The following is a 25,143-nucleotide window of genomic DNA, read 5'->3' as shown; positions in this document are numbered from 1 at the left end:
AAAAAAAGAATGCAACTTTGGACAGAAATAAATGTGATATTTATTATGACATTGAATAAGCACTGGGTAGCAGAAACAATGATACAGCAAATGTGTCCTGAAATCAAAGAAATTAAATATTTTGTGTGTGACATGTAGCGTATTTCCAAGATGAGTAAAATCTGTTATGACATATTTTCTGATAAATAAACAAAAAAAAAAACCTCAGTTGTCACCAAATGGGCAGCAGTTAGTGTGGAGTGAAGCTAACAGGAAGGTGTAGAGAAATGTTACTTCAAAACTTCAGTGTTTATGACACCAACCGAACTGCTTAACTACTGTATGATATTGAAATTCCTGCCATCATTTGATAACGGATTTCATTACATAAGGGGTAACTCTCATGTGACAACTTCACCTTGTGAAAGTGGTTCAAGTGGAAAAAGAAAATTAAATGAAAAATCAAATGAAGGGTTTAAGCAGTAATATGACATCAGACAAAATTTAATGATACCAGCATTAGTTTGTTGAGGCTCAGTCTGATTTCCTAAAAATATAAATGTTTGGTCCCTATAACTCTATCCAATTTGGCAAATGTTCACATGCTCAGTCTGAATGCAACTATTATTCTTATTCATCTTGTTTCAGGCTGTCATTTGTGATGTTTTTATCATGCATGTTCAAATCACATTGGCAGTGAAAATTCAATTTATCAGCCAGGTTTATACCTATTTTTGAGTTGTATTTGCCCTTCAGTCGCAGCTTGACTAGCGTACAGTTATTAAATGTTTAATCCTGAGATCTACTGAGCTGGCAACATGTGTTGATTTATTGAGGAGCTCCTTATGCAAGGTTTACTTCCACCTCCATTGTCAATGGAGTAGACCAGAGTAGAGCACAGGATACAAGTAGGTCACAAATTGTGCCGTAATCGCCATCATGTGCAGGAGAGAGAGGGGAGTGGGTTTTCCTCTGAGCTGAACTATCACGATAACCAGTGAAGTATGAACGTGTGCCTGTTCAGCCTGTGATGCTTCAATAGTGATCGTTACATGAAACGCTGGTGTGTTCTGTCCACAGGGAGGTGAGCACTGCTACTATCAGGGACGACTAAGAGGTTTACCAGAGTCCTGGGCAGCTCTATCCACCTGCAACGGCCTTTGGTGAGCCACACGTCAAACCTTTATTTGGGTCAATATCATAAGGGGCCTTTAGTATCCCTCAGTATAATCTAACTGTCACTATGAACACATTGCAAAATAAAGAAATTCTGGGCTTTTATTTTGAAAGCAAACATTTACACATATATGAGTACAATTTAAAAATTCTTGAAATGTGATTTTATAGTTTTCTTTGAGAGAATGTACATGATTTGTGCATACCCCTTACACTGCCCTTCTAACTTTAGTGAGATTGGTAAGTGTTTAAATAAAAAATAAAAAAAATAAAAAAATTAATCATTATACTCTATACAAGTTTTTTGATCATTTATATTTCTTTTCATAATAATATTTCACATTCTAAAAATTGTGGTCCACCCTGTCACTTTGGGGGAATCATCCCTTTAATAATCTGAATGATGACATAATTGATGACATCATCATCATTTTGAGTGTCTTCATTGGAGGTGGAAACATAGTCTACGAGAGCATTTAGTATTTTTTTTTGTGTTTGCACTTGGATATGGTCAAGCTTAGTGTGTCCACCCTGTCACCACAAAATATCAATTAATATAAAACTTTTCAGAAATTCAAAATATATTTGTTGAATATTACACAGTCCTCTTCAAAGATGATCTACTTTGACAACTCAAGGTCCAACTCAAAATCTCAAGTTTTATTTTTGAACATTTTTGAAGTCTTAAAGGCACCTTATAGTGATACTGACACATTTATAACATTAACCCTTTCATGCATGACGTTACTGCAGTTATTCAGTCTTCAATTATAGCTACATTATTTGCAGTAAATGCTCCTACTCTTAATTGTGCCATTGCATTTTGTAATATTTGTTAGGCTCACTTTATTGTTAACACTGCTGTGACACTTGAATTTCCCCAATGTGGCATGAATAAAGTCTTATTTTATCCTCATATATTGTTTAATGAATCCAAAACATGTGGTTACAAAGAAATTCTCTAATAAGCTACAATTTAGAGAATTTTTAATTCACGTTTTAAAGGGGTCATATTTTGCTAAACCCACTTTTATTAGTCTTTGGTACATTTATTTTATGTATTTGGGGACAATAATAGTTCATAAAGTTTGAATGTGAACCCTCCAGGTGCTGCAGAGCTATCTTTATATTCACTTTGGCAAAAATCGAGTGGATTTCTACAACCTGTTGTAATTACTTGTTAAATTGTTGTGTCTATAACTAGTCACGTTACGACATTTGCACATATAAGGCGTGAAGTGGCTCATTTGCATTTAAAGGGCCAGCGCTCAAAACCACCTTTCTGGTGTCATTACTCAGAAATAGGGTTGAGGACGGACCTGTGGAGTTGAATTAATGAAGAATTCAGGCCCAAGCATAGCATTTACAGTTTATGTAGACCACAGGGAAATGTTTTAAAATGCATAATTCCATTTAAAAAAGCAAAATATCACTCCTTTAATTCTTATAGTTTTTGTTATTTTGTGTCAGTGATTGAAGTTTCCCAGAATATAATCACTGATTCATGACATTCACCACTGGATAGTTACATTTTACATCTTTGCAGGAAGAGCTTTATGGATGCATTTATGCTTAAATATTAATACCGTTACATGTTAAACTGTTGATGCATAGAATCCACTCCAATGAATATTGGGTAGTATACTGAAGATATTCAACCGGGCATGTTTTATGTCAAAAAATACCACTAGTTTATTAACAATTCATGCACGAAAGGGTTGAATACCAGTTAAGTGTAATTATCCCAGTCCCAGTAATTATGCTTTAAAACTGTTCTTTTAAGCCTGTGTTTATTGTTCTGTTCTGCATCTCACTGCATTTCTCTTGTTGTTCCATCTCAGTGGTATGTTCTCTGACGGCTTCTTCTCTTACGGGATTGAACCCATTCAGAACGGAAGCACGCAGGTAAATTATCCATAGACTGCAGTTTTAATGACAGTAACAGAATATATGCTAAACAGTGTGAATACAGATGCTTATTTTTGGTGTCTAATACGATACGATTCTATTGCAGGATGATGGCGCTCACTTAATTCGTAGGATGCCTGATATCAGACTTTCCCCCGACTGCCCAGGTATGCAAATGCATTTATAGTAAAAGGTATTTAATTCATCACATGACTTAATCACATTGTTTTACTCTAACTGAGATAAATGAGGCCTGGTTGTTCCCAAATGGTAGGATAGAAGGATATACTAGTATTGTTTTCCATGAATGCTCCAAAACTGGAAATTGCAGATACAGTATATTCTAAAAGCCAGACAGACAGAGGAGCTAATATTAAAGTATGAATCATCTTCCTTTACTCCTAGAGATTCATTCACTGTTTTTTATTGACTTGTAATCACTGTAATGTGTTTTTTTTAACCCATAAAGACCCAGTGCTACTTTGGTGGTAGTTTCCAAATGATTTTTTTTTTCTCTATATTTAACATTTCTTAAGTAATTTGTGACCATTTATTATGAAATGATCCTCTGTATTTTGCATTTTTCCAGTGAAAATCAGGTATTTTCTAATATTTAATGTACAGATCATATAGATATTCATAAAAACTCAGATTAAACTTGAGTGTTATACCAAAAAACAGACAAGACTGAAGAAAAAAGTGACTTTTTCAGTAAAACAAGTGTCTACAACTAGTGTTATTTATCAAACTCCATGGGTTTTACTGGTGAATCAATGTTGTAAAAGATGATGGTGTTTTCATATTCACCACGGAGCCTCTGAATGTCCAAATGGGTCAAATCTGGTGACCATTAAAAGATGACAAACTGTATTTTACACCAATTATTTACATGTATTAATAGGATTAGTGGATCAATAGGTATTAAACATTTTCGATCAGTGGATGGTTTTGGTCGCTGGTGGATGTTTGGGTCTTTATGGGTTAAAACAGTAACGTTGCTCTGACTGACTACAGCTCTGATCTTCTATGTGTCCAGACTGTACAGAGGACAAGTGGGACAGCAGAGGAGGTGACGGCGACAACGACCGACCAGAACAAATAAGGGAGCAACAGGTGTCAGGTGGACTCAGGAGATCCAAGAGATTTGTTCGCAGACCCTCCGTCCAGACCGAGACCAAATATATTGAGCTGATGGTGGTCAACGACAATGAAATGGTGAGTGACATGACTACTTTTCGAACTAACTGGGTGCATGTTTGAATAGCAGCAGTGGTCTTTGTGTGGGCTGATATGTCTGAGTTACATAAGTCAGGTCAGGGTGCTGGTCCTGCTATTTCTGTCACTGTAGCCCAGTGTAACCTGTCAGACTGATGGTTGGTCGGATTCTAAACCGGCTCCGCCAATAGGCATGTCACTCAACAGGAGTAAAAAAAGACCTGTCAAAAGGGAATTCTGCCAAACACTCTATTGTATTGGACTGTAGAGATAGGATCTGAATTGACACTGTTGACTATAAAGTTGGAATAATTTTGTTTTCAGTCACATTCCTCTTTTTATTCCTAATAATTCATCTTTTACTAATGCAGTGATTACATACTGAGTCTTATCTATCGAGAAGAAATCACATTGTCACAATCATTTCATGAAAAGAGGAAAAAATATTTTATTCTAACTTTATGGGCAACAGTACTGATGGGCCTGGGGTATTTATGTGACCACTAGAGGGAGTAGTGAGTCACTGGACACAGCTCTAAATGAAAAGAATGGAGTTTGATGCTAAAAACATTGTGTTTCTTCTACATGGGTGAGTTTGATTATGAGGAGGTTCTTTGCAAGATTATTATCATTAACGAAGACTAACGAAATGAGGAAAACTAGAATTTGAAAAACATTTTCGTTAGCTGAAATAAATAAAAACTATAATTAAGAGAAAAAAAACATAACTAACTGAAACTGTATTGTGTGTTTACAAAACTAACTAAAACATATAGAAATTATGGATCAAATTCCCTTCGTTTTCGTCTTTGTCAACATCGGATACGAAAGTGTTTTATTTCACGCTAGCAATTTTAGCTGTTGGCAGTTCACTTTTTGTCACTTGTGGTTTACAGTCATCTTCTGGTCCCCACTCTACCTGGAAACATGGAGACTAAAGTTCTGTCCTGTCTGGAATTTATTTGAATATGACGGAGAAGAAGAGAAAAGATATAAAAAAACTAAAACTAAACTTAAACTAAGCATTTAGAAAAGAAAAAGAAAACTAATAAAAACTAGCAAACCTGCTCTAAAAACAAATTAAAACTAACTGAATTAGAGATAAAAAAAGTCAAAACTAAATAAAACTAAACTATAATGAAAAATCCAAAACGATTAGAACCTTGGTTCTTTGTTTGTTAACATGCTAGCAGCAAAACTATTGGTTGAATTCATACCAAACTGGGTTTATAGATTGGCAGTGACCCAGAATAGATGTAGTTACATTTTGGTAAAAGTAGGTCAAAGTTAAAAAATGTTTATGAATTTTTTAAATCTTTTTTTTCTCCCATTTACTTATGATGGACAAAATTTCAAATGTCTGTAAAAACATCAGACTTGTTTCAATTTACTTCAGACTTGCCACATATGTTGAGGCAGTTGTTATGATGACATCAGCTGGATCGATGCCAAAATAAGCTACAAAATGTGCAAGGAGTGGGGTTAGCTGTGCCTGGCACCACTTGTTATGTGATGTTATTATCTTTGCTAAGTTGCTGTTTGATGACTCACGGTTCAGACTAAACTGTGGCATTTCTGACCTTGTTTGGATGATTCCAATCAGATCTTTTGTGCAGCTACTGACAACACAAACTGTTCAGAAAACTGAGGTGATTTGTGGTTTTTGGCTGTTTTCTGTCTAAAAATAGAACTATGCTAACAGAGCTATAATGTAAACTATCATCTGATGCATCATGTGATTATAGACCCAGATTATAGATTATAAAACTCAATGTAATTTTGAGGAACTGTTCTGGTATGTGTCGCACTGTTGTTGAGTGTTTGAAATATCTGCACAACATGTATCCCTTTCATGGAGCCGGTCTCATTAAACACTTTCAGAGTCACTTTAAATGACTTGGAGGCAGAAAATTTTTGCTGTAGATATATTGAGTATTTTTGTATGAACATTTACTGATTATTTGATGTTTCATGATGCTGTTATTTATTGGCATGTAATTTATATGATGTGTGCATGTACTGTATGTTTCAATTAGTCCTTCCTTGTTAAGTAAGACAAGTGATAATGATGAAATTAGAATATATGAAAGGAAAAAGTTGAAACGCTGATGGGTGCTGAGGCATTGAAAGGGACAGAGACGCTGTTTGTTTCAAAAAGCAACGTGACAGACATGCATTTCTCTAATCTATCTGTGTCGGACAAATATCCAGCTCAGTGTACAGCAGTAACAAGTCATCAGTATTCATGTTGGGGTTCGGACACAGCTGGAGTGTGTCTGTGTAGAACGTCTGTTTAGAGAATGTTATCATTATCGTTCCTCTTGTGTGGATGGCCCCTCAGTCTGGTACAAACCTGGCAGAGGCCGTACAGACAAACTGCTGGGGTCGTAATGGGCAGTATGTGGCATGAAATAATGAAATCAGATCCGCTTAGAAATGAAATAAGGAGGAAAAATTCCAGAATATGAAAATGTACGCCTTCATCCTGCAGCTCTCTGCTCTTGGTCCAAATCATAGAGTAAAATTTAAATACATGTATAAATAGCCCATAAAGACCCAGTGCTACTTATGTGTCAGTTCCCCAAATGATTTTTTGTCTCTATTTAACCTTTCTTAAGTGATTTATCACCATTTATTGTATATTATCTTCTTCATTTTGTGTTTTTTTTTCCGTCAACATCAGGTATTTTACTATATTCAATTTACTGATCATGTAGATCAGGGGTGTCAAACTCATTTTAGTTCAGGGGCCACATTCACCCCAATATGATCTGAAGTGGGCCGGACCAGTGAATTAATAACATAATAATATATAAATAATGCCAACTCCAAACATTTCAATGTGTTTTATTGTGAAAAAAACTAAAATTACAGTATGGAAACGTTTAGATCTGTAAACTGTCCTTTTAAAAATGTGAATAACATGAACAACCATGAAAAAACTGAAATTTATTAAGAAAATTAAGTGCAATTTTAACAATATTTTGCCTCTGCTTATCATTTGTAAATGTGCATTACAACTTATAGATCACAATGGATCTGCAAATTTACAAAATATTTTAGTAACTGGCAGAAAATTAGTAAAATTGCACTTACTTCTCTTACCACATTTCTACTTTTTCACATTTTTTGTGAAAGGCTAGTTTGTAAATTTACTCATTTTCATGTAATTTCACTTTTTTACACTAAAACAGAGGGAAAATTTGGAATTGTCATTATTTGTCAGTTTTTATGGTTGTATTTTACTGATCTGACCCACTTGAGACTAAAGTAGAGCTTTTATGGCCCCTAAAGTAAAATGATTGACTGTTAATATCCCAAGTGTAACTTTTGTATTTCACAAATTCATCCCACGGGCTGGATTGGACCCTTTGGCGGGCCGGATTTAGCCCCCGGGCCACATGTTTGACACCTGTGATGTAGATGTTCATAAAAGCTGAGACTAAAGTTGAGGGTTATTATATCAGAAACAGAAAACTGAAGAAAAATGTACTTTTTCAGCAAAGATATCAGTAACTGAACATAAAAATGTGTGTATATCCACTGTCATTGATCCAACTCTATGGGTTTTACTGGTGAATCAACGTTGTAGAAGATGATGGTGTTTCCACATTAACTACGGAGCCTCTGAATGTCCAAATGGGTCATATCTGATGACCATGAAAATATGACAAACTGTATTTTACACCAATTATTTACATGTATTGATAGGATTAGTGGACCAACAGGTATTAAACATTTTACATCAGTAGATAGTTTTGGTTGCCAGTGGCTGTTTGGGTCTTTATGGGATAAAAAAACAAATACAGATGAAGTTGATGCTTTTTAGTTGAAACACTGAAAAGAGAAGACACTTTTCCAACCCGTATATTGAGCCACAATTAACATCTTAATATCAGTAGGCCTGTGTCAGTCACACATTTAACCTGAAAATATGTGTCCTGGGGTTTTCCAGTCCACAGAAGTTGGTAGAATTCCTGTTTCTTCTCAGACTTCCTTAATTATAATATGCTGAAAAGGAATTAGGCTTTTTTTTTAACCTTGGGAAACAAAAACAAACTGCAATCACTACAGTTTTAATGGTGTAAATAGTGTGTTTCTGCTCTGTATATCCAACACAAACCAGCAGATTTCACAATAAATACAGTTTGGTTGAAGATACCAACTTAATATTTTCAACATTAGATTGAAGTTTACGCTGCATGTCAGTTGCATCAGTAATCATCACGACATGAACAAGAGGGAAAGAATTAATTAATTACAATGAATTGATTGTTAACCTAGTAAATACAGTCTTGTTAGAGATACAAACGTTATGTTGCATGCTATTAGAACATGCACTTTAATAGGTTAATCAGTCAGTCTAAGTCACCCGTAGGTGTGAATGTCAGAGTGAATGGTTGTTCTTCTGTTTGTGTCAGGCATATGATGAACTGGTGACTCATCCAGGGTAAACCCCGCCTTCGCCCATATGTAGCCATGATAGGTTTCAGCACCCCCGTGGTCATCTGGAGGATCACCACAATAATGCTGCAGAATGACAAATAAATGCAAAAAGACATGTAGTGCTTCGATGTGGAAGTACACATGCCAAAATTGCTATGAAGCACAAACAAATTTTCTTTTTGCACACATTATTGCACACAAATTGCATTCTAAATGTGCATACTGTATAATGTACATAGTCTTGATATACACTACAAATAAAAAAGTTAAGGATATTTTTAATTTTTGGGCTTTTTTTTCAGTTGGGATTCTTGCACAGCACTTTTTACTTTTTTGTGTGTGAAATGAATTGACACCCATTTTTTTAATGACCAGACAGTTTTATTTACAAATGGTAAAAATGACAAAAAAAAGACAAAAATAGAAATATCCTTAACTTTTTGTTTGTAGTGTACATATTCTTGAGTGTTTTTATTTATTTATTTATTTATTTATCTATCTATTTATTTATTTATTTATTTATTTATATTAATTTATTTATTCATTTATTTATTTATTTTTATTTTTATTTTTTTTTACCAGTTTTTTTTTTTTACTACTTTATAGTGTTTTTGTTTTACTACTTTATGCTGTAAATAGTATATATAGCTTTTTTGATTTGTCCTATTTTTTGATTTTGCACTTCTTCTGCTCTTGTGTGCTTTTCTTGTGTGCTTTTGTGCTTCACTGCTGTAACCTGGAATTTCCCCTTGTGGGACAAATAAAGGCATATCTTATCTTATCTTATCTTATCTTATCTTATCTTACCTTGTCTTGTCTTGTCTTGTCTTGTCTTGTCTTGTCTTGTCTTTTATCCAGCCAAGAACTACTTGTAAGAAAAATGTCATCATGTGCACATAATGTTAATAAACATTCTTGAATCTTGCATCTTGAAATGTCCAAGTGTGCATCTTCCTTTACAGAAGTTAAAGACTTCTCCTACAGTCAAACAACGCCTGAAAATTTCTTGCATCTAATGTGAATAGTTGAAAACCTAAAACTAATGACTTGAACTTCTTTATCTTTTTTATGCACAGCTTGTTTTTACAGTAAAATCATCATCACAGCCCATGTTCAAATTTCAAAAATTAATAAAAATGTAAAGATGAAATTGTGTATGGTGCTTTCAAGGACTAAAAACATTATTCTCTGACAGTATGAACCAAATCAGAGATGGTCAGTCAGGAGGTGTCTGGGGACTGACCCTGCAATGTGCTGATTTTAAGCTCCAAATTATGTGAAAGAGTTTAACATCTTTGTATCTTTGCCTCCACAGTTTGTAAAGCTGCGCAACAGCCAAACCAAGAACTTTGCCAAAGCAGTGGTCAACATGGCAGATGCGGTAAGGGATATTTGTTTATGGGATTTTAATGCGATTATAGATGGGTGACCTATTAAAGATAAGAGAAAATGCCACTGAACAGCTTTATTACACCTTCTATCATCTGTGAACCTGATTTCCAAAACATCTCACGTAGTTCAGTTGGCTTAAGATTGGGTTGAGAGGTCTGTTAACGTCCACACACACATCAGAAAGTGTGTATGTGCTCATCCCAGATAGCCCAAAAATATCACAGTGCAGGAGTCACGCCAAAAACGCAATAAAATGACCGGATTTGTGCATTTTTGATGTGCAGATCTTCAAGGAACAGCTGAACACAAGGATCGTTCTTGTTGCCATGGAGACCTGGTCCTCTAAAGACATGATACCCATCGTGGAGGACCCGTTGGTTACGCTGCAGAACTTCATGAAGTACAGGAAGGACAACATCAAAGAGCAGTGTGATGTCGTCCATCTTTTATCGTAAGAGGAAACATATCTTTCACCCATGTCTGCATTAGGTCTGTTTGATGTTTTATTGACAGTCAAGATTGTATTTTATATTGCGCTGTGTTTTTTGTGCACAACAGGGGCCATAATTTTCATAGTAGTCGCACTGGGACGGCCTATACTGGAGGGGTTTGCTCTCTGACGAAGGGCGGAGGCGTCAATGAGGTAAGGAAAGTCTAAGTCCACTCTTATAGTATTAAGTTTTATTCTATTCTTACATTTCTTCAATCTCATCTTAGCCTTAATTAGGTTTAAACGTGGATTCATCATTACTTTTGTCAAGGATGAGACTTCAAAAGGCTGTGAAAAGCAACAAAAGCTAAGAAAACTCTCACACCAGGGTTATGTTCAATGAACCCCTTTACATGTGCATTAACCCTTTATAGGGCACTCAGAAATATTCTGAAATTCAAAATTTCAACCTTAGTGTGTTATTGGAGGACATAACAAGAATGTATTACTTTTGTGAATTTTTTCAAAATTTTTTCTTGTCATGAAGAAAATCTAGGTCAGTGAAGTTACCATATTTGGTTCCTTTCCCGTAAGTGACAAAAAATAAATACAAATCCAAGAAGTATACATAAAAAATACAAGAAAAAACACATGTAAGGTGAAAAGAACATCACTTTTAGAAGATTACAACATAAGTGCTCATCCAGACACTGGCCACATCCACATTATCCCTTTGAACATCATTCCTTCCATTAGTACCATTACTTCATGGTACCTAACAAAGCAGGTACACTCACTGTTCATGCAGAGGTGGACTTTACAGACCCTGTAGACCACATTGGACCTGAGATTTATTGCCTCACTATAATTGTTGCTGCCACTGTCTTGTAATGTATGTGGAAATTACCAAAAATACTCACTCGCCCAATAAAGGGTTAAAACTCTGATCATTAGCCGATTTCTGGATTAATTCGATCATTGAAGTGATCATGTAAACAGCATAACCTGATATAGTTTATCAGAAAACAGTAATCTGATTATGACAAATCAGATTAACACACCTGGATTTGAAAAAAAAAAATCACATTTATTTTTCATTAATTTACATTTGTGCATGTGTGTAAAAATTGGGAGAAACTGGAAGTAAAATGGTCAAATAATAGGAAGTTATGAGTCTATCATCACTGTATGTATATGCTCCAAAAGAAATGTGAGGATTTGCTGAAACAAAATGTCAGATCTGATTATTACAATTATATGATTATTCGCAGTTATCACATTTTTATGGTTATGTAAACGGACTCACTGTTGATTATATTGCTGTTTAATTGTTTGGTGTCAAAACACCAAAAAAAGTGTTTCCCAAACCCAAAGACATTTGGTTCAGGAGGAAGAAAACCAAAAAATATTAGAAATTATACACAGGATTTTTTTCTTTGCTGATGACGCCGGCATATTCCAACATAACAATACTGTGATTTTACATTTAGATTCAGAATACTTTATTAATCCTAGAGGAAAGTGTTGTGTGTCACAGTTGCTCCATGCAAGTATAAGAAAAAGTAGCAGGAAAGAAATATTCAATAATACAGTAAAGAATTTCTATAATTCGTATAATATGTACTAGACAAATATTATCAGTAAAATTAGTAAAAGAAATATTCATGTCCAAGTGTGCAGACTCAGATTATGAAAGAGTGTTTCAGGGAGAATGAGACGTCATTTTCACACATGTATTGGACAAAACTGAGTCCAGACCTGAATGACATTGACAAGCTGGGATGTGCAAGAGAACACTCTGACTCTCCCATCATCAATTCAAGGTCTTGGCCAAAAATTAATTCAACTATGGAAAGAAATGCTGTCACTCTGCAGAAGCTTATCAAAATGATGCAACTGTCATAATTAACCCATAAAGACCCAAACAGCCACTGGCGATCAAAAGATCAAATCAAATCAAATTTTATTTATATAGCTCCAAATCATAAGAAAAGTTATCTCATGACACTTTACATATAGAGTTGGTCAAAACCAGACTCTAAGCCAATTTACAGAAACCCAACAGAGTCCTCCAGGAGCAAACACTTATGACTGGTAAGGCAAAGCAAGGCAGGTTTATTTATATAGCACATTTCATGTACAAGACAATTCAAAGTGCTTTACATAAAACATTAAAACCATTACAGCAGAGGCAGTAAAAAGTATAGGCATGAGAAAAACAAACAAACAAAAAAAACCCAGAAAAAACAAAAAAAATCAGATAAATAGATAAAACAGATAAAACAGACAAGCAGATAAAACAGATAAAAACTTTTAGCTTATAAGGAACAGTGCAGATCTGAACTGATGAATACAAACTCTATTCAAATGCAGCTGAGAACAGGTGGGTCTTTAACCTGGATTTAAATAAACTGAGTGACAGTGGCGAGGAAAAACTTCCCTTTAACAGCAGAAACCTCGAGCAGACCCAGACTCCTGGAGGATGGCCGTCTGCATTGACCAGTTTGGGTTAAAGAGAGAGAGTAAAGGAAGAGAAAAGGAGAGAACGATAGAGATAGATAGAGACTGGGGGAGTAGGGGGAGACACATGGATGCAGTTGATGCACAGATAACTGAACTAGAACATCTGTGGAACTATATAATAAACACTATCATAACTCTACAGATAAGTGAGTGATGACAAAAGCATCCACTCATCTGTAATGTTTAATACCTGTTGATCCACTAATCCTATCAATACATGTAAATAATTGGTGTAAAATGCAGTTTATCATCTTTTCATGGTCATCAGATATGATCCATTTGGACGTTCAGTGGCTCTGTAGTGAACAAGGAAACGCCGTCATCTTCTACAGCATTGATTCACCAGTAAAACCCATGGAGTTGGATCAGTGACAATGAATGGAGACACTTGATTTATGTTCACTTATTGGTATATATTCTGAGAAAGTCACTTTTTTTCAGTTTTATCTGTTTCTGATGTAATAATCCTCAACTTTAATCTGAGCTTTTATGAACATCTACATGATCAGTGAATTGAATATAGAAAAATTCATGATTTACGCTGAAAAGAAACAAAATACAGAGGATAATAGTCTAATAAATGGTAATAAATCACGTAAGAAAGGGTTAAATCTAAAAGCAGTCCTATAAAATACTATGTGTGAACCTGATGTTTGTCCTGACATGCTCTGCTACATGTATATATTACTTTAACTCTTTCATGCATGATGCCCACATTTGTGGACACATAGTTTAAGCTCACTTTTCAAAGGGTTATTAAGGCAATATTCTCCAAACCACATGGGAGCAGTCTCTATAGACCTTATGCAATACAATGAAAAAAGTATCATCTTAGTTTTAGATATTTTGACTGTGCTGTGATCTCATACAGTTAACCTCCTAAGACCCAGCTATGGGTTTTCTGTCCATGTTTGTGGACAAGAGTTTCGCAGCTTTATAAAAAAAAAAACCCAAAACAAAAAAAAAAACAAAACTGTCTACCACAAAGGACATTACAGACAAAATTTTAAAAATGCATCTAAAAAATGTTGCATCATGATGTTTCCAAAATGGGCAATGATTTAAAGAAAAAATGCCTAAACTTATACTTTCCTGGGTCTCAGGAGGCTAAATATCTTCTGAATAAAACCATATTTTTAAAAGAAAATTCAAAATGCATTTCAACTGTAGCCTAATTTTGAGTAGTAAAATCAATCTAAAAAAAATCTAGGTACCTTTCTTCATAATTCATGCATGAAAGGGTTAATATTGCTTTAATGTTTACATTTCTCATTAAAACCTCTGATTTGACATGTCCGTTCCAGTACGGGAATGTCGGTGTCATGGCCATCACTTTGTGCCAAAGCCTGGGCCAGAACATCGGGATGAGGTGGAACAATATACGCAACTCTGCAGGTAAAAGACTCTGGATAGTGGGATTATTATCTAGTGAGGAGGGACTGACAGATTTATAAAACAAGCACTGAGCTGAATAAATCTGCAAAATAACTAGAAGGAGATTGCTGAGGGGAGGATAAAGGCAGAGGGCGATTGTGAGGGAGGGGTTGATATCTGGGTGTGTGTGGGGGGGGTGTTGATATCCCTGTCCAACAGTTCCCTTCTGTAATTAGACTTCTCCATTAGGTGATTAGTCACCTGCGTCCAGAGAGGAGGGGGTGGAGGTGGTTGGAGCATCACTGCCACTGAACAATGGGCTCAGTGATTAATGCTGAAGAGCCATTAGGTCCATTATTCAACGCCAGGACAGGAGCACAGTGCACTATAGACCGCATACCTCTGCGGAGGATTAAATTACATTAGTTTAGATTGTGTTTATTTAACTTGGACATAACAATAGAATTGGAACTGCTGCCTACAATTATGCACAAGCACCAGATGCTGTGTATTGTTTGGAGGAAAAGGATAATTTATAACACCTGCTCACAGTGGGTTTTTGAGAGTTAGAAAAGAAAAAAAGACAAAAGAGGAAGCAGAAAAACAGATGAAATACAGGTACTAAAAACGCAGTAGTTAAAATACATATGTGCCTATAGGAGGTACTCAGCACAAGAACAGTGAGTAAACAAACTGACCTTTTCAGGAAGGAAAAAAGAGAGAAAAACTGAAAAAAATAAAATAAAAAATCAAATTCAACCCCATCATTTCTGCAGTGGTTGACAGATGTACTGTCTTTCTTACCTTTAGAGAAACTGAGATACAAGATATACTACAAACAAAATGTTAAGGATATTTTTTAATTTTTGGGCTATTTTTTTTTTCAGTTGGGATTCTTGCACAGCCCTTTTTACTTTTTTGTGTGTGAATTGAACTGAAACACATTTTTTTAAATGATCAGACCAAGGTTATAATACTTTTGGATTTTTCATTATAGTTTAGTTTTATTTAGTTTTGCCGTTTTTTTCTCTAATTCAGTTAGTTTTAATTTGTTTTTAGAGCAGGTTTGCTAGTTCTTATTAGTTTTCATTTTTTTCTAAATGCTTAATTTTAGTTTAGTTTTAGTATTCATTTTAGCTTTGTCAAATCTTTTATCTTCCTCGCCATTATATTCCCATAAATCCCAGACAGGACTCTGCTGCTTTCTCCCAACTTTAGTCTTCATGTTTCCAGGTAGAGTGGGAACCAGAAGACGACTTTAAACCACAAGTGATGAGAAGTGACAGGTCGTGAAGTGTCATGTGGTGCCGCTAGCTACAATTGCTATAGCAAAATAAATCGATTTCATATCAATCCGACATTGACAAAGACGAAAGCAAAGGGAATTTTGTCCATAATTTTTAAACATTTTAGTTAGTTTTGTAAGCACACAATACAGTTTCAGTTAGTTATCATTTTTTCTTTTAATTATAGTTTTTATTTATTTCAGTTAACGAAAATGTTTTTTCAATTCTCGTTATCGTCATTTCGTTAGTTTTTGTTAACGATAATAACCTTGGATCAGACATAGTTTTATTTACAAATGGCAAAAACAACAAAAAAATGACAAAAAAAAAAAGAAATATCCTTAACTATTGTTTGTAGTGTATGTAAAGCCCGCAAAAACTTCCCCCTGACCTGGAGTCCCTTTATAGAATTTGTAGAATTTTCTTTTCAATGATACATCTTGATGGTTATAACTACTTATAATAGGCTCAATATGTCAATTCACCCACAATATGATGAGAAGTTCCTGTCTGACTATATGTTTGTATTTTTTTTTTTTTTTTATTGTTGTTTAAGAGCCCTGGGGGTGGGAGGATACATTTCTTTTTGTGTCTATGTTTGTAAATTGTATGTTTGTTAATGAAAAACTGCAAAATAAAGTTTAAAATAAAATAAAATAAAATAAAATAAATAAATGCATGGGAAAAAACAAAACAAAACAAAAAAGAAAAACCTTATATTTTAGTCTACTATACTTGAAATTTAAAGCTGATTTATCACAACATGTTCTCTGCCAGGGGTCTAAAATTTGAGTTGGCGATTAATCGTAACATAAATAATAACAATCAGTGATACTGTCAATATTGTCTACTCTGTTATTACTTTATTCCACTACTGGAGGATGAATCTAATGATAGTTTCATTTTACACACAATTTACAAATAAGAGTCACTGACTGGCATAGATTTGTTAAACATTTTTAATGAATAATATTCCGTTTGCACTTGAACATGGCAGATGTGACATGACTTATTTACAAAAATCATTCTAAACTCTAAATAAGCCATAATTAGTCACACTGTAAAAGGTCAATGGGTACATATGGAAGTAATGATAAAATAAGTAGCTTTTGTTAGTTTTAGCAAACTACTTTTATTCAGGTGAGTGGAGATGTTTCTTATGATGTTCAAAATATTTGTGATTATTTTGGGATATCACAATATGGCAAGTATTCTCAGTAAATTGGTAGAGTTATTGTTCAGAATTTTCCTACATTAGATTGATACCTTGGCGTCAAAAACAATACATTTTTCGACACCATTTTCAATTTTATCCAAGCAAAAATTACAGAACAAATCTTTAGTTTTAATTTTCAGGTCTTCAACATTTTCTACAGTTAAAGCTGTCATTAACCCTTTCATGCATGAATTATGAGAGCCTTAAGGTTTTTTTTCTGGATGTTTTTATTCCTCTAGGCATTAAAAAAACAGTGCGATTAACATTTTTTTATGAACCTATTTTTCATGGAGTTGCAAAAATAACCATTCAACTGGACACTATGCATTTAATTTTTGAAGCAAAGAAATGTATTTACTGGTTTACTGTGTGAAAACTATAAAATAAAAATATTTTTAATGCAGCTAATCTGATGTTTTCTCACATTTTAACATACACTAATACAGGTCATTACTCACTTCATGGAGTTAATATGCAAAAAAGAAACCATTTTGTTAAAAAAAAAAGCAAAAAAAAAACAACTGTTAATTACAGTCTAATAACAATAACAAGCACTTGATTTACGCTCAAACATGTTAGTACAGATCATGTTTATGAAGAACAGCAAAGTTACAGTAATGGTATGAATTACAGTGTATGAGATGATGCATGAGTGTCCACTGTGTTGGCTGATATGGAACTAAAACAGCAAAATCCATGAATATACAAGACAACAGCTGGAGAATAACTGTCAACTGTAATGACCACTATGCATGAAAGGGTTAAAAATAATAGGATTAATAATAAAGATGAATGAAAATCATTGGCGAAATCCTGTATTTAAAAAAAAATAATAATGGAGTTCAGTATCTTGCTCTATTAAATACAAATCACAATGCATTCGTATCATCATTCCTTCTTTCCTTGTCTTATCTGTGTTTTTTGCGTCTGATCTTCTTCCCAGGAGACTGCAGGTGTCCGGACACCTGGCTGGGCTGCATCATGGAAGACACGGGGTAAATATCCGAACCGACGCACAACAAAACGAGCGGCATTAAAAAGCATAACGCACCTGTGCACGGCATTTCCTCCCAGTTTGTTGACACAGTTAAACATCAGACAGCAGGACTGTTTTCTTGTCGTGCTCCCTCTAAGCTGTGATTTGTTCCGTTCATTTCACTCAATTAGACAATTAAACACCTGTAACAGAAGGAGGTCGTGACTTTTACTCAGTCCGCAATGAGCCGAGCCGCTGATAATCACAGCTTGTATCTGATGCATAGAGTAAATGTGTCGGAACGTCAGACATCAGCAGGTTGGCCAGCGTGAAAAACACTACAAATGTTGAATTAAATGTACTTATTGTATGAGTGATTTAGATTCAGCTCCTCATTCCAGATGGAGCAACACTAATTTCAATTATTCATTTGAATAATATCCTTGTACAGATGGTAACATTTCTGTCAGATTGCAAAGAGATACAGACACCCACAGTGGCTTTGGCAAAACTCATTGTGCTTTTTTGTTTTCGTTTCCTTCATGTCTTGCTCTGGATCATTTTTGTGTCTCTATGTGTGTTGCGAATTCAGATACAATCTGCCCAGAAAGTTTTCTCGCTGCAGTGTTGACGAGTACATCCAGTTCCTGCTCCAGGGGGGCGGGAGCTGCCTCTTCAACAAGCCCAGCAAGGTGAGGGCCATGTGTGCATGTGGGATGTGGTGAGGCCTGGTTATCAGAAGAGGTTTACACCAGAAAATAGAGTCACTTATAGAACGTCAAAACAAGGCTGGGATTCAGTTTCAGATTCAGTCTCTTTTTTACTGTAGGTACCAGTCAGAAATGTTCCACTTTAGTGTTATAATCAAAAACAGAACAGTACAGCTAACGATTATTTTACATTAATGAATGGATGTAATATGGAGTGTGTACAGACAACATTTACACCATCTGCTCAAACACTAAGAACTGCAAATATAAGTGCTTCCTCTGGAGAGGTTTTTCTGCTTCAAAATTATTTTGATTTGCTTTGATTTAATGGTTTATTCCAAACATGCAATGAAATTTAACATATATGTGAACAAGTAAAACATAAATAATAATACAAAAATCAACAATCAAGACAATCTTAGCCAGAAGAACAGCACAATAGTTTCATTTACATGCCAGAAAATGATGCTGTTTGTTGTCTTGCATTCATTGTGGATGTGTTTGTGGAATCATTCCCTACTAATGTTGTTTCACATGATTTAAAACTACTATTACAGTGTCTATCAAAAGTTTGGAAACACCTTGTCTTTTATCATTTCTGATAGACATGTGCATGCTGTTATTTGTTACATTCATATTAAGAGATTTAGGGGGGTTTTTTTGAGGGGGGGTGACATTTTAAAACTACACAAAATATGTAGAAGTAAACACCATAACATTTTTTTCAGTGTTTTTCATGTATCAATACACTCACACAAAGATGGGTATTTTTCTAAACAGATATTTAATTATTAATGCTATAAGTTAAATTCTAAAATGAAGTTACCATAAGTGATACATGATTTGTATTCTTTACATGGGTTTATAGGTGATTTATACACCTGGATTTGATGTTTCAGGTGCAGCTTCAGTCCACAAAGCAATAACAGATAGGAGAAAAATTACTCACAATGCCAGTTGTTTTCTAATCTTTCTACTTTCTATGTTCACACAGATAAACACAACACATTTTCGATAGTCTTCACATGGGAAAGTTTAAAAAGATCAGTTTTTGTAACCTAAAATACCATTTCTGTGTGGGCAAGAGGCCGAAATGTAAAAAAAAAAATCATCTATTTTTGGAGAATATTTACCTTAGCGCAGACACAGCATTAATCACAGTCTTTAACCCACATGTATATACTGTAAGGAGTTTGCATGGTCCCTAAACTTGTGAAAAACATGACATAACAACATATTTTATTCAAAATCTACTGTTTGAAGAGATTTTTATGCCAGTATCTGTACATTTATATATTTGTTTGGTCAAAATAAATCTTCATACTATTAAATTATCTAATTTGATGTATATAAATAATAGGAAAATGCATTTTTCTCTGAAAAAAAGAAAAATGGAAGACCAGGTGTTTCCAAATTTGGTTTCCAAAAATGACACCTTTGTAAGTGCTGCAACTTATTTTAACTACTTACATAATTTTTGTAATTTAACGTAGATGGATTACAGTCGATCATAGATTTAGTTTTTAGCCACTTATCACCCAGCCCTACAGTAACATTCCTGTTTTCTTCTACAGTTGCGGAAAAAAATTATTAGACCATCCAAAGTCATCAGAAACAATGGTTATGCAATCAGATATTAACTCCTGTGTGTATCATGTGACTAAAACAGACAGAAAAGAAAACATGGAATGCCTAAAAGCACTGTTTTTGTCAGTACAATGCCATAGCTATTGATGTAAGAACTTAAGTGATGTTGGTTATTATCAAGAAAACATGGAAAATGGATAGATATCAGCTCTGAAATTAAACTCTTTTGAGCTGTTTTGTTGTTATCATTATATTTGTCCAAACAAATGTAAAAACAGTTGTACTAGGCATTAAAATGAACAAGAAATTGAAGAAAACAAGGGGTAGTCTAATAATTTTTTCCGCGACAGTATCAGCAGCCAGCCATTCCCTCTCTCTCAGACGTATCTCATTCCTCACCCATCTGTCGCTCACTCATATATGTTCTTGTATTCTATATGCTCCTCTCTTTTTCCAAGCTGTTTGACCCTCCAGAGTGTGGGAATGGCTTTGTGGAGGCAGGCGAGGAGTGTGATTGTGGATCCCAGGTGGTGAGTACACATTTGGACACTGTGTATCTTTACATCTCTATGCATGAAACGCAGCCTGATGCAGATGGGCGGAGCCTCCACCTTCTGTCTTCATGTGGGGTACTGGACGGTATGGCGTTCAAACTCAGCCGACAGCTTATTTTCATGTGTGTTGCTGCAGGAGTGTGCACGAAGTGGAGGCGCATGCTGTAAGAAATGTACGCTTACCCACGACGCCATGTGCAGTAATGGACTCTGCTGCAGCGGCTGTAAGGTGAGGTGACCTGTATAGATAGACAGATAAATACTGTAGCAGAGATGTACTTTACAGGGGTTTAAAAAACTGTGACATGAGGAGATAAAGAGGCCATTTAACAGCAAAATCAAAACACATTTGTCACAAAATGATGTTGGCAGGAAATAATCTCACTAACACTTATTTCTGCATCTCATTAGAGAGTTTTTTGTTTGACATCCAGCTTGGTCAGTGTTGCTAATTAAGAAAAAAACAAATTATTTTACCAAAAAATTGGAGATCTGTTCCTATTTTGTGTGAAAAACAACAGTGAAGTGTAAGTTTCTATGCTCCTAAGAGAAAGAGACAATAACAAAGAGGTCTTAGTTAAAGTCCCAGAGTGGTTCTTTGTAGGATTAATATTCTAAACTCTCAGTACCAGGAGGGAAAACGCCTTCTACAACACACTTAGGACCAAAATCACAGACAAATCAACCTTACGTATCCACAGACTGTATCACTCACTGAAAAAAGTTTAAAGCTTATTGTTTTCACACATCTGTATTGTGGTATCATCAAGTTTGTATCTTCAAACTAAAACTTATAGCCGCTTATTTTAACAGTAGTTCAAAATAACACTGTCTTATAATCTTCACGTGCCGCATCAGCTGATAGTTTACTTTATAGCTCTGTTAGCTTAGAATAGAATAGAATAGTCCTTTATTGTTATTGTAACATGCAACATGTACAACGAAATTTTAAAAAAGTATCAATCAGTGCATAGTAAAAAAAAAAAACAACAACACAAACACCACAATAATAAATAAATACAGAAACAAACACATACAGCCATTCATTCTGTCATTGCACGATCCCGTCACTGTATATATGTGTTGTGTTAGAGATTGTTTTTTATGGCATTGAGGGTGGTTATTGCTGTTGGATAGAGACTGTTTTTGAGTCTCTGCTAGTCTAGCTCTGTTTTTAGATGGAAAACAGCTAAAGTAAAACCACAAATTACCTCTGTTTTCTGTACAGTTTGTGTTGTCAGTAGCTGCACTAAAGATCTGTTATGAATCGTCCAAACCTGGCCTCGTTTGTCACAGTTTACTGTCACAGTTTAGTCTGAACCATGGATCAACAAACGGCAACTTAGCAAAGATAATAACATTCCATAATAATACCTTCTCATAATCAAACTCGCCTGTGTAGAAGAAACAGTGTTTTCAGCATCAAACTCCATTCTTTTCATTTGGAGCTGTGTCCAGTGACTCACTACTCCCTCTAGTGGTCACATAAATCCCCAGGCCCATCAGTACTGTTAGCCAGAAAGTTGAAATTTGAATCGGTTTGTTTGTTTCTTTGTTTGTTAACTGTCTAGCAGCAAAATATTGGTTTAATTCATACCAAATCGGGTTTATAGATTGTCAGTGATCCAGAATAGATCTGATTACATTTTGGGAACAGTAGGTCAAAGTTCAAATTTTTAATGAATTTTTAATTTTTTTTCTACCATTTACCTATAATGGGTGAAATTTCAAATGTCTGTAGCAGAAAAACTATTTGTTGAATTCATACCAAATTTGGTTTATAGATTGCCAGTGACCTAGAATAGATGTGGTTACATTTTGGGAAAATTAAGTCAAAGTTCCAATTTTTTATGAATTTTTAAAATCTTTTTTCTTTAACCATTTACTTATAATGGGCAAAATTTCAAATGAGCATTGTTTCAGTTTACTTCAGACTTAGCACATATACAGAGGCTATTGATATGTTGACATCATCACACGCATATACACGATGACATCAGCTGGATTGAAGTCAAAATAAGCTACAATATGTGCGAGGGGCGGGGCTTGTTGTGCCTGGCACCACTTGTTCTTGTTAGATAAGGTGTAACTAGGACTGAGAATGTAATCATTGCATTAGTCAAAGATGATTATTGAGAGGAATATAAAGAGGAATCAACAAACGCCAACTTAGCGATAATAATAACATCATATAATGACTTTATTATTATGTCTCATGGCCTAGAAGTGTTAACACAGTGTTTTCAAGAAAATCTGAGATAAACTGTACAGACCCATAGATTAGTCAGTATCAGTAAGAACATTTTAACATCATTTATTAAAAGTTTGGATTTATTAAAAAAGTTTATGGTTATATACAACATTTTGGGCTGTTAATAACCTACCTTTTCTATTTTTTTAGTACGAGCAAAGAGGTGTTGTGTGTCGCGAGGCTGTGAACGACTGTGATATCCCAGAAACCTGCACCGGAGACTCAAGCCAGGTAGGACCAGATGTGTCTAAAAACAAAAATGTCAAATGTCAGGTTTACATGGTTATTGAGGTTATTTTTATTTTTATTATGCAATTTGACATTTTTCACACTAAAACAAAGTGAAAAATGTGAATTATTAGGTATGTAAAAGTAATTATGCCTATTATTTTACTGGTCCGGCCCACTTGAGATCCCGTTGTGCTGTATGTAGCCCCTGAACTAAAATGAAATGGACACCCATGATCTAGAGCAGGGGTGTCAAACTCATTTTAGTTCAGGGGCTACATACAGCCTAACATGATAATAAGTGGGCCATAATATAAATAATAGGATAAGAACTTTCAAGTGAAAAAAGTAAATTCCGAAATGAAAATGTTTACATCTACGAATTGTACTTGAACATAACATAAAGAAATGTGAACAACCTGAAAATTTATTAGTAAGTGCAATGTTCACAATATTACACCTTAGTTTATCATTTATGCATGTGAATCACAACTTAGAGATCGCAGTGGATCTACAAATACACAAAACATTAAATAACAGGCAGAATATTATTAAAATTCCACATACTTCTCTTAAGACATTTGAGATGTTCACATTTTTTCTAAAAGACTAGTCTTTAAATGTGAACATTTTTGTGTAATTTTACTTCTTTTTGACATTAAAACAAAGAGACAAATTTACAGTTTTCATTATTTATAGGTTATTGTGATAGTATTTTACTGGTCTGCTCCACTTTAGACTGAAATGCCCTAAAATGATTTTAACATCCTTGATTGTTAATATCTTCAGTGTAATTTTTGCATTTCACAAATTCATCCCAGGGGCCGGATTGAACCCTTTGGTGGGCTGGATTTGGCCCCCGGGTCGCATGTTTGACACCTGTGATCTAGAGTATCATTACTGTGTGGATTTTCCTCTTTTTTAGTGCCCACACAATGTGCACAAGCTGGACGGATACATGTGTGATAGCATTCAGGTAGGAGTGCATTTGTGTTATCTTTTCTGATCTGCTGCTCACTGTTTGATGATGTTAAATATTGTTTATTCAACTCTTCAGGGACGCTGTTACGGGGGGCGATGCAGGACTCGTGATGGACAGTGCAAAGGACTCTGGGGTTATAGTAAGTTTACAACAAACACATGCAAGCGATAACATATTTGGTAGTGCTCAGATTCACCACAGGGTAAAAATGCTCCACTACAAGTAAAAGTAATGCATTCAAAACCTTATTTAAGTCAAAGTGTATCAGCATCAGAATATAGTATGTAAAGTATAATTAAATATAACATGTGTTCAGAGAACGCAAACCTCCTCCAAGCACCCTGAACGGTGTGCATGTGTGGATCGACTATTTCTTTCTAAATCAAACAGTTTCAAGGTTGTTCCATACAGCCGAAAAAGTTGAAGCTTGGTACCAGTCATGTGTATGTCAAATTATTTTAAATTCCAATCAGTATTTGTTGAGTCAAATGAAAAATGTGTAAATGGGATTTTCAATGTTAAATTGAAATGTCAACAGAGTCCTCATTCCACAGTGGATGTGGACAATTTTGTGACAGATACAAGATATTGTTATAAGCTACAGGTGTATCAAATTGGAGGCTAGTCGGAGTCGTTTTGAATTTTTTATGAATTTTTGAAAATTGCTCAATGATGAGAGCTAGGAAAATTTGAGATTTTGTGACCTTGCTGTGACCTTGAATTTTGGCCTACTTGGCCCAGAATTTAATGGATTCGTCCCAGGGCCTAGGCCTATCTGTGGGTAAAATTTGGTAAAGATGGTTGTAATAGTTTTCCCGTAAAGTTGCTAACAAACAAACAAACACACAAAGCAAAGTGATCACAATACCTTCTGGCAGAGGTGATAACAAACTAGAAAAGTACTCGCAGA

General features: G+C 34.9%; 1 protein-coding gene across 3 annotated transcripts in view; it reads left to right on the top strand.

Moving 5' to 3' along the window:
• LOC115424719 (disintegrin and metalloproteinase domain-containing protein 11-like) overlaps positions 1-25,143 on the top strand; it is a 51,218-nt gene that overhangs the window by 11,963 nt on the left and 14,112 nt on the right. For all 3 annotated transcript variants that reach the window (XR_003936125.1, XR_003936126.1, XM_030142123.1), the window contains exons 5-19: positions 1,060-1,142; positions 2,997-3,060; positions 3,170-3,230; positions 4,100-4,278; positions 10,040-10,105; positions 10,401-10,567; positions 10,675-10,759; positions 14,374-14,464; positions 17,889-17,940; positions 18,514-18,613; positions 20,677-20,748; positions 20,909-21,001; positions 23,174-23,254; positions 24,177-24,227; positions 24,309-24,372. Coding sequence is in view for 1 of the 3 variants with exons in the window: in XM_030142123.1 (XP_029997983.1) it covers positions 1,060-1,142; positions 2,997-3,060; positions 3,170-3,230; positions 4,100-4,278; positions 10,040-10,105; positions 10,401-10,567; positions 10,675-10,759; positions 14,374-14,464; positions 17,889-17,940; positions 18,514-18,613; positions 20,677-20,748; positions 20,909-21,001; positions 23,174-23,254; positions 24,177-24,227; positions 24,309-24,372 (1,309 nt within the window). In the remaining 2 variants the exon portion in view is untranslated. The remainder of the gene's footprint in view (positions 1-1,059; positions 1,143-2,996; positions 3,061-3,169; positions 3,231-4,099; positions 4,279-10,039; positions 10,106-10,400; positions 10,568-10,674; positions 10,760-14,373; positions 14,465-17,888; positions 17,941-18,513; positions 18,614-20,676; positions 20,749-20,908; positions 21,002-23,173; positions 23,255-24,176; positions 24,228-24,308; positions 24,373-25,143) is intronic.

This window comes from Sphaeramia orbicularis, chromosome 8, assembly GCF_902148855.1.
Source record: "Sphaeramia orbicularis chromosome 8, fSphaOr1.1, whole genome shotgun sequence".
Lineage (NCBI taxonomy): Eukaryota > Metazoa > Chordata > Actinopteri > Kurtiformes > Apogonidae > Sphaeramia > Sphaeramia orbicularis.
This window is presented reverse-complemented; position numbering and strand designations above follow the sequence as displayed.